The 13,361-nt window shown below is 47.5% G+C and overlaps 1 protein-coding gene across 1 annotated transcript; it reads left to right on the forward strand.

The window, feature by feature from the left end:
• Positions 1–2,681: 2,681 nt before the first annotated feature.
• LOC4336758 (BTB/POZ domain-containing protein At1g63850) lies at positions 2,682–4,874 on the forward strand. The gene is made up of 2 exons (XM_015778492.3): positions 2,682–3,560; positions 3,645–4,874. Exons 1-2 carry the CDS (start codon positions 2,763–2,765, stop codon positions 4,641–4,643), a joined length of 1,797 nt encoding a protein of 598 aa, XP_015633978.1. The 5' UTR covers positions 2,682–2,762; the 3' UTR covers positions 4,644–4,874.
• The last annotated feature ends 8,487 nt before the right edge of the window (positions 4,875–13,361 follow it).

Genomic DNA, 13,361 nt, shown 5'->3' on the forward strand with positions numbered 1-13,361 from the left:
AAACGGTGTGTTTTTTGCAAAAAATTTCTATAAGAAAGTTGCTTTAAAAAATCATATTAATCCATTTTTTTTAAAAAAATTAGCGAATAATTAATTAATCATACAATAATAGATGCTTTGTTTTGTGTGCCGGGCCCAACCCCTCCTCCCGAACACAGCCTAAGGTTTTTGTTAAAAGGCCGTTAGCTCTCTGAGCTCACTGTCCGCTTCTACCTCGCAATATGTTGGTAGAGACAGAGGAGAGGGAGGAAGATGTGGGAGATTGAGGGAGGAGGATTATGTTGGTGACATGCGAGGCCCATTGGATTCTTTTTTTTTCTTTTTACTAACTATAACGTCACGTATGCGGTACGATAGGTGACACATCGGATGAACCTTAGGTCAACATGCCATGTATGCATCCGGTAGGATGAACTGGTATCAAAACCATTCGGGGAGGTAAAATGGCTTTGTTTAAAAGTTGGGGGAGGCTTTCTATTTGATTTTGCAGTTGAGGGGCGAATTAGCTTCGGATCATGGTTGAGGAGGCAAAATGGACATTCTTCTTGTCCATATAACTCCAGTTCCATCTGGCCCAATATCATATGGTGGCCACCCACTTGTGACTAGTGAGGTTGCTGTGGGCCGCGGCGGCGCGGTGGTGCCAATCGCGGGCTAGGTTGACAACCTGGAAATTTCCGACCGAAGCGAGCCAGTGTATGTCCTGGCCAGGGAATTTGCAATTATAACACTGCAAATATTAACCTTTGCTATAATTATATTGGACCCACATTTCATACATATATATGGACCCATTTGTCATTCACTTGAAGTGTCAAAACAACGAAGCCCACAAATTTGCAGTCCCAATATTACAATTTTCTCGTCCTGGCCTCGTGTGTGTCCTGGCCTGTCCTTGTGTTTCTGACGTGAATTCTGAGCGGCCAGCTGGTACTTTCTCAGGTTGTACCTGGGATTCTTCGGTGCAATGGATGGTAGGATCAGCTGGCCGAAGAATAGGTGATCTTCAGAATCCCCGAAACATCACTACTATGCCTGGAAACGATTCCAACCACCGGCCCATACGTACCATCTTGCCGAGGACATCAGAATCAAGGCGTCTGTACCGGTACCGCTAGGCACTAATGGTGTTAGCTAGACATCTTAATTTCCTACGTTAATTTTAGTCCTCTCTTCATTAGATCGTCTCCGGATTCCGATTCACCCCGCGCACATCATCTATTCAGAAATTTTTTACGCATACCCGGATCAGTTTTTCAAGTAGCACTCATTAGCTGTACACTGTGCAATGCAAATCGTCCGTTTAGCAATCAGCACAGCGGCTGGCACGATCATGTAACTGCTAGACTCGTGCAATCTCACATGGAATGTTGCATATGGGCCAGACCTGCAGCCTGGGCCCTGGAGAGTGTCAGCTAGTTGAAAATCAATGGAAATGCTCATTGTTTTCTATGAACACCATGGAAATGTCAAGTGTGTGTGGCAGTGTGTGTGTGTGTGTGGGCGCGCGCGCGCGCGCGCGCGGGTAATGGCGGTGAACTGGTAAGTATGTATACGATCGAGTGAATGTTATTGTCATCAGGGGAAGGAGGGCTATACACATCAAGGTGTCAAAGTCTGTCCTCGTAACAATTAACTATACCTGATAGGACCACTATCGGATTGTGGCACTGTTGACGCCAACTGTTGTCTGTCCCGGTGGATCCAGGTAAGGCCGGTAATCCCTGCAAAAGCTGCTGACCTTAACAGCGAGTGCCTTGGTTGTATGTCGAGGAGAAGCGTCTGGCCATCTGCATGCTGATCTGCATTTGGAATTTGTGCGTGGTTTGGCATACAATCAAGCTGGACGTTTGTCTTGCAACACCAGTTCGACGAGCAAACACCAAAATTTGGGTGGACTGGAATGCAACTGCCCAGTGCCCAACTGTTTGTTCTCTGGCTGCTGAAGTGGAACCAAAAGCCTTGGATGCACTTAATTGCTTATTATGCTATGGCTGGTTAGTAAAGGCCAAAAGCTAACGAGGAGGACGCACATGCGGCGCTCATCCGAGTGCAGCCGTCCGTGGAAAAGGCCGGCTGGCACGTGAATTAATCGCTGTCGTCGCCGTTTCGTTTAGGCTAACTAAGCTGGTGTACCATGCCCTGTCATTAAACAGGGAGCAGTCGTCTGTTCTGGCGAGTACTAGTACTCCTACGCTTTACTAGCTTGAAGATTCAATTTGTCAACTTGATATACTAGTTCGACCAAAAATACGCTCACCCCGTATTGTCATACACGATGAGTTCGTAGCACGGCGCACCCGGGCGCTACCGTGCGCACAACTCAATTGCTCGGTGCTTTGCGTGCACAATAGTACGGGTTTAGAGTACGAGTTACGCGGGGACACGACAGAGATCTCCTCCTCGCGCGCAGGCGGCGGCGGCGGTGATACAGTGATACGGCCCGTCCAGCCGGCGCGCGGGCAACGCTCCCCGGCTCACGTACGCCCCGCACACACCCACGCCAACACCACCACCACCCGGGCATTGATCGCGGCATGTCACGCCTTGTTCGACCCACGGCGGCACCGGGACGTGCCAACCGGGTGGTGGTCCCCCCAGCGTTCGAAGTCCATCCAATCCATTAACTCCCCCCCACGCCCCGTCCCCGCATCAAAAGACGACAAGCAAGCGCTCCCCGTGCTGCCCCCGCGCGGCGAGAATCCCCACGACGCGCGCCCCATCCTTTCCTTCCCTCCCTTGCCAAATACCGGCTCACCGCTATGCCCGCTTCCTCCCCTTCCACCTCCACCTCCAGATCCAGGCCGTTGTTCCCCAAGCCTTCCCCTTCCCACCTCGTCCCCCACGACCTCGCCTCCTCCTGGTGCTGCGCTCCGCACGGCCACACCCCCACCCCCGCCGCCGCCGCTGCCTCTTCCTCCCCGTCATCCCAATCCAGCTCCCCCGCCGCCGAAACGATGGATCCCCCGCCGCAGCCGCCCACCTCCTACCCGTCCAGCTACACCAAGTTCAACTCCGCGCTCAACGCCGGCCTCCTCAACCCAATGTCCCCGCCGCCGCTGCCGCTCGACAAGACGCGCTCCAGCCCAACCCTCTTCGACATGATGGCCAACGAGCAGGACTACCACCCGCGCACCGCCGCCGCCATCCACTCCATCCCGGCCCCGCCGCAGCAGGCGCACCCGCTGCAGCCCGCCCGCTCCATGGACAGGCAGGTGCTGCTCCAGGATCGCGTCGCCGAGCTCATCGGCAGCTGCAGCCCCGGGAACCAGTTCAACGACGCCGACTCCTCCGACGTCCGCCTCACCCTCACCTCCAAGGATGGCCTCTCCGTCACGCTCTGCGTGCACCGCCACATACTCGTCGCCCACAGCAGGTTCTTCGCCGCCAAGCTCTCCGACCGCTGGTCCAAGCAGCAGAGGACGTTGCCGCACATCGTTGAGATCTCCGACTGCGACGATGTCGAGGTCTACGTCGAGACGCTGCGGCTCATGTACTGCAAGGATCTCCGCCGGAGGCTCATGAGGGAGGATGTGAGCAAGGTCCTCGGCATTCTAAAGGTGCGCCCTTTTTTCCTTCTTTCATCCGGAATCACTGACTTTTGTCCACTGATCACTGAGATTTCCTTCTTTCTGTGATTGTAGGTGTCCGCGGCCATTGTGTTCGACGCTGGGGTCCTGTCTTGCTTGGAGTATTTAGAGGCAGCTCCGTGGGCGGAGGATGACGATGAGAAGGTGGCGGCATTGTTGACACAGCTGCACCTCGAGAACTCGGGCGCTGGGGAGGTGCTTAAGAGGGTCTCACTGGAGTTGGCTCCCTCGGCAGTGGCTGAAGAGGTGGAGGTCGGCAGTGGTTGCAATGGTGGTGGCAATTCAGGTGGTGGGGAGGAGGTGTTAGTGAGGCTCCTGCAGGTCGTCCTGGAAGGGAAGGACGAGAAGGCAAGGAGGGAGATGAAGGGGCTGGTTTCCAAAATGCTCAGGGAGAACAGCACATCGCGTGGAGGAGCCATTGGAGGTGACCTCCGGAAGGAGTCACTGTATTCGGCGTGCAATGGCTGCTTGCGCCTGCTGCATGAACAATTTGAGATGGCTGCAGGGGGTGACCAATCTGAGGTAGCGCAGATTGCCAGGCAGGCTGACAACCTTCACTGGATGCTTGACATCCTTGTCGAACGCCAGATTGCCGAGGATTTCTTGAGGACGTGGGCAATGCAGATTGAGTTGGCAGAGTTGCATGGCAAGGTGCCAGCAATACACCGCTATGAAGTTAGCCGAGTGACGGCAAGACTCTTTGTTGGGGTTGGCAAGGGACAGATCTTGGTGTCCAAGGAGGTCCGTTGTCAACTCTTGAGTACTTGGTTAGAACCATTCTATGAAGACTTTGGATGGATGAGGCGAGCCTGCAAGGGGCTTGACCGGCATTTGATTGAGGATGGACTGGCAAACACCATCCTGACACTGCCGCTAGCAACTCAGCAGGAGATCTTGCTGGCATGGTTCAATCGGTTCCTGAACTCTGGGGAGGACTGCCCAAATATTCAGAGAGGATTCGAGGTATGGTGGCGGCGTGCCTTCTGGAAAAGAAACGGTGAACCCGAGCAACCACCTCGTTTGAGGATCACAGCAATCTGTGAGAATTCTTGATTACGTTGGTTCAGTTCTCGGATACAATGTGTGGCTGATGTTGTGATGTAAAGGTTAATGCTGTGTGATCTGTAGTTGTGATCTAACTGTCTTGTTGAGCTCTCTATTATTTCTGTTTGATTTAGGTGATTATACACGAGTATGTTCATCTTGTTCAATTATACCAGATCTGATGTACCTCTATGCTGGATCCATTTTGAATTGGAAATGAAGTAGGATGTTTTTTTTTCCCACCTAGTATAATCAGTGTTACCTGGACACTCTTATCCAAAAAATTTTCTGGAATCATACACCCCTAATCCAAGTCAGATTCTGAGAGAGATTTTGCATGTACAATTCTTTTGTGCCAAATCGACCACATGAATCTGACCTGGATTACATGTCTATGTACAGATAACACTGAGTAACAGCTTATGGTACAGGAGTTGAGAAATTCATCTTCAATTATACCAGATCTGATGTGCCTCTATGCTGGATCCATTTTGAATTGGAAATGAAGTAGGATGTTTTTTTCCCACCTAGTATAATCAGTGTTACCTGGACACTCTTATCCAAAAAATTTTCTCCAATCATACACCCCTAATCCAAGTCCGATTCCGAGAGATATTTTGCATGTACAATTCTTTTGTGCCAAATCGACCACATGAATCTGACCTGGATTACATGTCTATGTACAGATAACACTGAGTAACAGCTTATGGTACAGGAGTTGAGAAATTCAGATACAATTTGAAGTAGTATGATGTGCTTTATTTGCTAGGGCCAAAGGAATAATCTGGATATTTTTTTAGGTTATTAATTTCAGAGAAGATGAAAGTGTACTTGCTTTTATCTCAAGGTTTTTTTTGTGCTCGATCAGTTCCATATTCTGTGTGTTTATTTGTGTGCTTGCTATTATTTCAAGGTTTATATGTGCTCAATCTGTGTACTTGCTATTATCTCAAGGTTTATATGTGCTCAGTCAGTTCCATATTCTTGTGTTTTTGTTTGTGTAATTACTAGTTGGGTGCATGTTCTACACATCCTTTTTTATGTCTCCTTATCTGCTCACTAACCGAGCTGTCATGCCATGTGAGAAAAGTTGGTGTACAATTGGAATTGGATGGACGTTTGCTTCGGCGCAGTGTGTAGAGTAGATTCTGACCCAATCAGCTTGATTTGTTGTATTTGTCAAGTTGCTGTTGGTTGAGCTGCTATGCCGTTTTCAGGAGGGAAATGGGTGTGGTAAGAATGAGGTTATATGATATCAGTATGTACCACTGCTTATTAAAATCCTTATTGGCCATGCCATTTGTTGCACCTATTTTATAGAACTTAGGCCGAGTTTAGTTCCAAATTTTTTCTTCAAACTTTCAACTTTTCCATCACATCAAAACTTTCCTACACACGAAATTCTAACTTTTCCATCACATCGTTCCAATTTCAATCAAACTTTCAATTTTGGTGTGAACTAAACACACCCTTATGTTGAAGCGAATAGCAATCAAATCTCATCATTCTATGCAGCTTTCCCTATTTTTCTGAGGGTTGGTGTGTTACTGTATCGTTCAGCATCCTTACGATTTGGGACTTCTTATTCTTCTAAGTAAGGTGATCCACTAAAATATTGTTGTATTGCTACCTAAACCAAAAGATAGAACAAAAGGTTATTTTCAACTAAAAAGTGCCCACAGTTGGCCAATCCCTCTAGCAGTATTTTATAGCTTTTGATTGAAATGCATGTTCTGCAATCAACTCTGCCTCCGTACCATCGATGTGTTACTTCGCTGTTTTCTTCTTCGGGAGTAAATGTCTTTACCAGACAGAAGGTACATTTGCCTTATCTTTTTCAGTCAAGAAAGGTGTATAAGTGTATTCGCTTTCGTGAACGGTACTGCATCTACTAAACAGGGTTTCTGTGATCCCCTGCCGCGTCGAGCAATTTGTTTTCTGAGCTATTCATGGCCAACATTTTCTTTCCTAATAAATGCAGGAATTGACTTGTTTCTTGTTTGCTGAACAAATTTTGTTTATCTGATATGAAACTGAGGAAGTATGACATCAACCTTTTTTGGTCTGAAACAGAAAGAGCATTGCATGTACATCAAGGGGGAAGAATGGACAAGGGATACTGTCAAAGGGGAAGTAGGAAGAAGTACGAGAAAGAATCAGAAATGGCTAAACAACAGTACGATTGCAAGTCTTATACCATGTGTTTTCAGTTGCTCAGTCCATCTGGTAGAAGCACAATGCTCAATGACTGAATTTCTTCTTCTAGAGTTTCTTTGTGACCTCAAAGTTGCGAGGGATGTACTTTAGTAGGTTCTTTTTGCTGGAGGCCATAGAAATTTCTTAACAAATGCTGCGAAGTTCTATTAATTGGTGCAAAAGATGGTTGAATTCAAAAATTAAAGAGCCTTAAAGTATGATTGAATCTGCAGGAATGCAGTGTAGCTCCCTCGCTGCCTGAAACTATAATGACGGTTATTTCCCTACTGAACTTTATATGATCAACATTACTATTACCCTGCGGACTCTGTAGGTTCAACATTGCTGTTTTGTATATGGGGATTGGAGAACTGAAATTATCTAAACCTGAAGGAAAATGTACAAGTGGGCAGCTGACCAAAACCTGTCGTCCTGATTCATCGTTGTGTTAGGTGCCAAATCTTTGAATGTGCAAATAGACATTGAATGTTTCTTCCTGCAAATTGAATGGGGGAAGGAACAACAAAATTTCTGTCCTTCACCTCCATGTTGTGCTTATTGTAGGCTTGTATAGCCTGTTGGATCAGGGATTTGTAAACCATAATTGGTTGACGAAATTACAGTACTTACATTCTTCCGCATATGGTGCTAGTAAGTGATGCGAGATCTTTTACGACAGTGATCGCATGAAACAGCTACCTACTCAGCTTCCGCTGCTTCTTGAACCTAGAATCATCATCCTCTTGGATCTTTGTAGCACTAACCTGTGTTATTTGTTCGAGAAGTCTGAAATAAAACGGCAGCCACATAGCGGGCTGAAAAGTTCAGAATTCTGGGTGTCAGCAAACTCCGTTCCCGACCGGCGTTGGCTCGGCAGCCGTCAGCTCAGACCCGGTCTTCGCCGCTGCAACTTGCATGCCGACGAGGGCACAAAAAAAAATGCGAGCTTCTGTTTCTTTTAAGGGCGCACAGCAATTTGGCCAACCTACTTGCAAGCGTGTGCTCTGCTGCTTCCGTTTGTCAACGCAAAAAATTGCCAGCACAAGTGGCGCCACCATTTCTATCCAGACGGTGGCTGGCTTGCTGAACCTTCTCTACTCACCTACCCTAGTTAACAACTCCCTGTACTGCCCCCACTTCCCTTTCGACTGTCAAGTTGCTCGAACCTACGCAAGGCTTATATTGTCCGATACCCTCTTGGTTCGTTCGTCCTAACACCGGAACCTGCCGACTTGCTAAAAAGGATTTAAAGAAAGATACAGTATTTATCTGCCAAACTACATATATATTGCCAAAAAGAAGCTGTGTGTCACTTTTTACCGACGCAAAAATAGTATATTACCTACTTGGCTGTAGTTGCAGTATAAAATACTTGAACATAAGTGGGTATAGCATCCGTAGGAACACATGTGAAAATGGAAAAGGGGCAGAAAGAAACCATGGAGAACACGAGTCAAACCGTCGACGATACACCGCCACACCGGCCGCTGGTTCAAGCGAGATTGACAAGCCACCAGCGGGGGCGTTGGCTACTATTCCCCGCGCGTGGCCAAGTGAACTACTGTTCGCCCCTGCACGTATGGTGGCGCAGCGCGGCGCAGAGGCTGATCTGCCGCTGACATGCGCACGCGTGGGGGCTTTCGGTTGCTGGTGTCACGTTCCCCTCCCGTCTCCACTGGCGCCGCGTGCGGGCGCGCGCGTCTTCTAGCCGTGGCTGGCCACCGGCGCGGGCAGCACACACGGCCACGGACGCTTCGGTGGTTGGCCGGGCGAGCGCGCGGCTCGTCCGCTTCGTCATGCATCGGGCGCCGCCTTCACCGCGATTCGACGTATCACCGTAAGCGCGTGACGCTGGCGAGTAGAGGTCAGATCGATTAGTCGCAAAACGTTCGGGAAGGTGCGAGTAAACCGCTGAAAACGTTTGCGGGGTCACGTGGAACGAGCTGAGACCACCTCTTTTAGCTCATGATCGATGCCCTCATGCTCATCAGAGACGCATGTGTTGCTCATGCAACAATAACACCTATTGCGTTGCTTTCTTCTTCTTCTTTTTTTCCCTCCGGACATGTGTGCCGCGAAGGGCTTGGAAGTCGTTCTTGGTATGAAACGTGCAGTAAATTAACGATGGCGCACCTCTAGCCTACTGATCTTGAAGAGATCGATTGATTCCTACCACGACGGCGTAGGCCTCCAGGGGCTTGACCTTTGATTGTAGTACGATGCCTAATTCATCCCATCACGCATATACGTGCAAATGCAGCCAAGCTAAAAGTACCGCGAACGGTTTTCCTCTGTCCATTCGTTCTTCATCGGTTAGACTCACATCAGTTGACACGTCAACGCCACTCACTATAAATACAAACAAACGAACAAACTCGTCTCCGATCTTTTGTGTGAATGGTGGCACAAGATTCCTCGGAAAAATCAATATGGCCTCGTTCGTGTGGTTGGCCTGTGCCGAAGCGCGGCTGGTTGGTGCGCGCTACTGCGATCTCATCTTTGTGACTTTGTTGATCCCGTGCAGAGGCGGAGAGGCCAGTGAGGCTAGTGGCCAACAAGAGATCGTTTTGGCTCTACATTTCTCCATCTTGTTTCGCACAAGTTCCGGATTCGCGCCCCAACCGAATGTTGGTGAGATCATATCGATTGGCTCGGTCTGGGCGTACGTCACGGTACCCTGCTCCAACTTGAAACCGATGCACGTACCTTGGGTCCCAAGTGAATCGCCAACACACGAAACCTATCAGTAGCACTTGGGTTCCACGGGCTCGACAGCCGTGTGCCGAATTGCAGATGGATTTCAGCTTGAATAGCGTTGTACAGTAAGGTGCACAGTACGTACGTTGCCGGCCCTGGTGGACCTGATGGGAATCAGCAGGCGTCAATTGATTGATTAGCTCTGTGATTTCTCTTGAGATCTCAGGGGATGATTAGATGAGGCTAAAACTTTTTAGCCCATTACATATCGGATGTTTGGACGCTAATTTAGAGTATTAAACATAGACTAATAAAAAAACTAATTTCATAAATGAGAGCTAATCCGCGAGACGAATTTTTTAAGCCTAATTAATCCATAATTATCAAAAGTTTACTGTAGCATCACATTGTCAAAATTATGTCGTAATTAGACTAAAAAATTCGTCTCGCGAATTAGTCCAAGCTTATGGAATAAGTTTTATAATTAGTGGATGTTTAATACTCTAAATTAGTATCAAAATATCCGATGTGACAGGGACTTAGAATAAGTCACTGGAAAACAAACAGCCCCTCAATTTATGCAATGCGCTTGATTGTGATTTGATGTCCTCCCTTGCAATTAATGGGTGGATATTATTGCAACTCTGCACGGGGGGTGGGCACGAGAGACTCCTGTTAGAATGTTAGCTGGGGCTCATAAACTCAAGGTTAGTTAAGCCTTAGGCTCGGTGTAAATGGCCCGACGAAACTACTAGTACAACACCAGTGTTAATTTACTATTTAGTCGGATTTTTCAACTCAAATACTATGCCAACTCTTCGAATTTCCTATAATGTGCAGGTGTTACTGTACTATTTTACACGGTATGCCTAAAGGAAAAGAAATTGATGGAGAGGACTAGACAATTCTGCAGGTTTTCATACAAATATAATGATCATGATCGCCACATCATTAGAATGTGCCGAAATGATTAGTGTAACAAGTGGCGTTGTACTATTCCTCAACATTTCAAATTAATGGTACAGGTCTTTCGAAAAAAAATGGGACGGATTCTATAATACATTTTGTAATATTCACTACACTGGCCAAGGTCACCTGTGACGGGCCCAAACCCTCATCTTTGACGGCTTCGCGCATGGTCAGTGATCAGTGGTCACTGGTGAGTCCAGTCACCTTTGACGGGTGGCCGGCCGTCACAGGTGACACCCACCTCTGACGGGCAAGTTACTAGAAGGCCGTCAGAGGTGTTGGTCTCCGCTAGCCTTGAGCGAGTTAGGACCCGTCACAGGTGACTCATCTCTGACGGCCCTTGAAATAAAGGCCGTCAGAGGTTGAGGTCTCCGTAGTTAGAAGCTGTCACAGGTGATCTACCTGTGACGGCCCCAAAAGTAAAGGCCCGTCACAGGTAGGTCACCTCTGATGGGCCTTCATTTGCTAGTCCGTCACAGGTTATGTTACCTTTGACGGATTTTTGTTTCGACCCGTCACTGATGAGTTAATTCCAGAAAAAAAATAAATGCTAAATATTGGCTAGCCTCAGGATTTGCTAGCCATGCCCTCTGAAAAATAGAAACATCACAGATATATTCCAGTCACAGATCCATCACAGATACATCACCCCCCCAATATAACATCACAGATCCCCAACAACACATATATGCAGTTCAAATGCCACAATTTTGCACAGCAAATTCACACCCCTTGAAAGCCACAATTTCGGTCGTTGCTCATAGAACCGCATATATACTTACCAAATGGATTAAAGCCATAATGTCATCGACCTGCACAACTTGTCAATAAGGAAAAAAAAAAGGAGAAAACAGATGAATAGTACAACATAAATCGTAGTTGATTAAATGTGATGACAATTTAGTAAAGTACCATAAATATTGCACATATGAAAGTAAATTACATTGCACTCTATAAAAACATAATTTTTTACATCGCCAGAAATTATAAAAACATCTTTTTTACATCACAATAAATTATCTAGCCAAGTTCATGAGTCTATTTGGCATGAAAACGTCCTTTCTTGTTCATTATTTCTGCAAGAATAAAGGCGCACAATTCGCCTCTGATAGCGGGGGGGGGGGGGGGGGGGTGGTGGGTGAGATCTTGAAGCCAGCTCTACCTTTCTGTTTAATAAATAAGAGGTTAATTAGCACGTTTTGAATAGCAATGTAGATATTGAAATGAGCTTATTCGCCATTAGCAACAACCTCAGGGTCGAAATCTTTCACCTCTCTTAGAAGTGTTGACATGTTGTGGCACACGTGGAAACCACATTGGTCTCCGATCTGTTGTGCGCATGCAAACTTGGTGTCGTGATAAAGTTCATTCTTGCCCTCCTTGTGCCTACCACCCTTTTCCACATATGGGCCTCAAGCCATATTTAAGGCCTTGGTGATTTCACTGAAATCATAATCTTTGGACTTATTGGAGTTAAGGTAGGTAACCCTACTCCACTTAGGTACGATGACTAGGAGAATCCAATGTCGCCTGCGCAGTGGTTATGTAGCGTTAGTACTAAGAACCTTAACTTCAAAAACAATATACACGAAGGGTATTGTCCTCTTACTCTTGGTTGTGTGCGCACATGATGTACTCCTTGTCTTGATGGGCCCATAAACACCGGTTGACATAGTCAACCACCTCAGTGAAGCTCTGTCGTAAATTAACCTCATTCACCATGGATGGATCAAGGAACCCAACCTGATTACCATGGCGACGACTCTCGATCCAACACAACCTTAAAATATTTACGTATTAGAACTAATTTAATTAGGAGATATAGTCCAGTCATATCACAAGTATAGAAGGTATGCACTTACAAGGAGTAGCATTTTAGAAGACCAGTGTCCAACTTCCGGATCCTGAAAAGGTCGAAGAGGTCATCAAAGCCTATAGTTATATAGGCAGGCGACGATAGGAACGGCTGGTGGTCGTGATGTCCAACTATGGATGACTCCCTCATTTTCCGCTTGGCATTGCTTAGCTCCATGTATTGCTTATGTAGCTCTCGGCAAGCAATACCCATCACAGCTAACACATTGTCCTCCACCAATGGCATGCCTAGCTCAAATTGGGCTGGCGCCCTCACGACCTTCCCCGATTTGCTCACCGGCATCGACGTCGCAGCCTTGCCCCTTTTTGGCTCCGGCGCCAACTCCCCGACCTTCCCCTTGCCGCGTTCACGCTTCTGGCCCTTGACAAGTGGTGGGGAGCTATCGGCCTTTCTTGTGGTCTTTATTGGAGCCAAGCTTTGAGCTATATCTGCCAAGTCCATATCAGCTCCACCGGGAGAATGAGGTACTGACAATGCCGGTCCACGGGGAGCCTCAATTGATAGCTTACCCTTGGGAGGTGTAAGCTCCGTCGGTCGACTTGGACGAGGAGTCATCTTCACAACTATGTCTTCTTTGGGCCATTGTATGAACGTCTTGCGCGCATCGCCCAAAGTCATGATTTCATCATTTGGGGGCACGGGTAGCGGATAGCCTGACCAGGTGTCCTTTACTGTATCGATGGACACCTTGGCATACCCAGCTAGCAGGTCTGCGCCGTGGACCTTGTCTGTAACCGAGGGCTTGAAAGCCATGCCCTCAGCGACTTCAGGAGCGAAAGTTGGGTGGACTCTCGCTAGTAGGACACACTGTGCTGCGCCCTGCATAAGGTGAAAGTTTGAATTTAATATTGGAATGTGTAAATGTCTTTTATTAGATATGGATCGGATAACAACAATTACCTCGATGTGGTCCACTGCAGCTAGTGGTGCGATCGGGAGACCAGGGGCCGGCACCTTTGTGGATGCACAACTACTCCTATGCTGTGACG

Source organism: Oryza sativa, chromosome 4 (genome assembly GCF_034140825.1).
Source record: "Oryza sativa Japonica Group chromosome 4, ASM3414082v1".
In the NCBI taxonomy this organism is placed as follows: domain Eukaryota; kingdom Viridiplantae; phylum Streptophyta; class Magnoliopsida; order Poales; family Poaceae; genus Oryza; species Oryza sativa.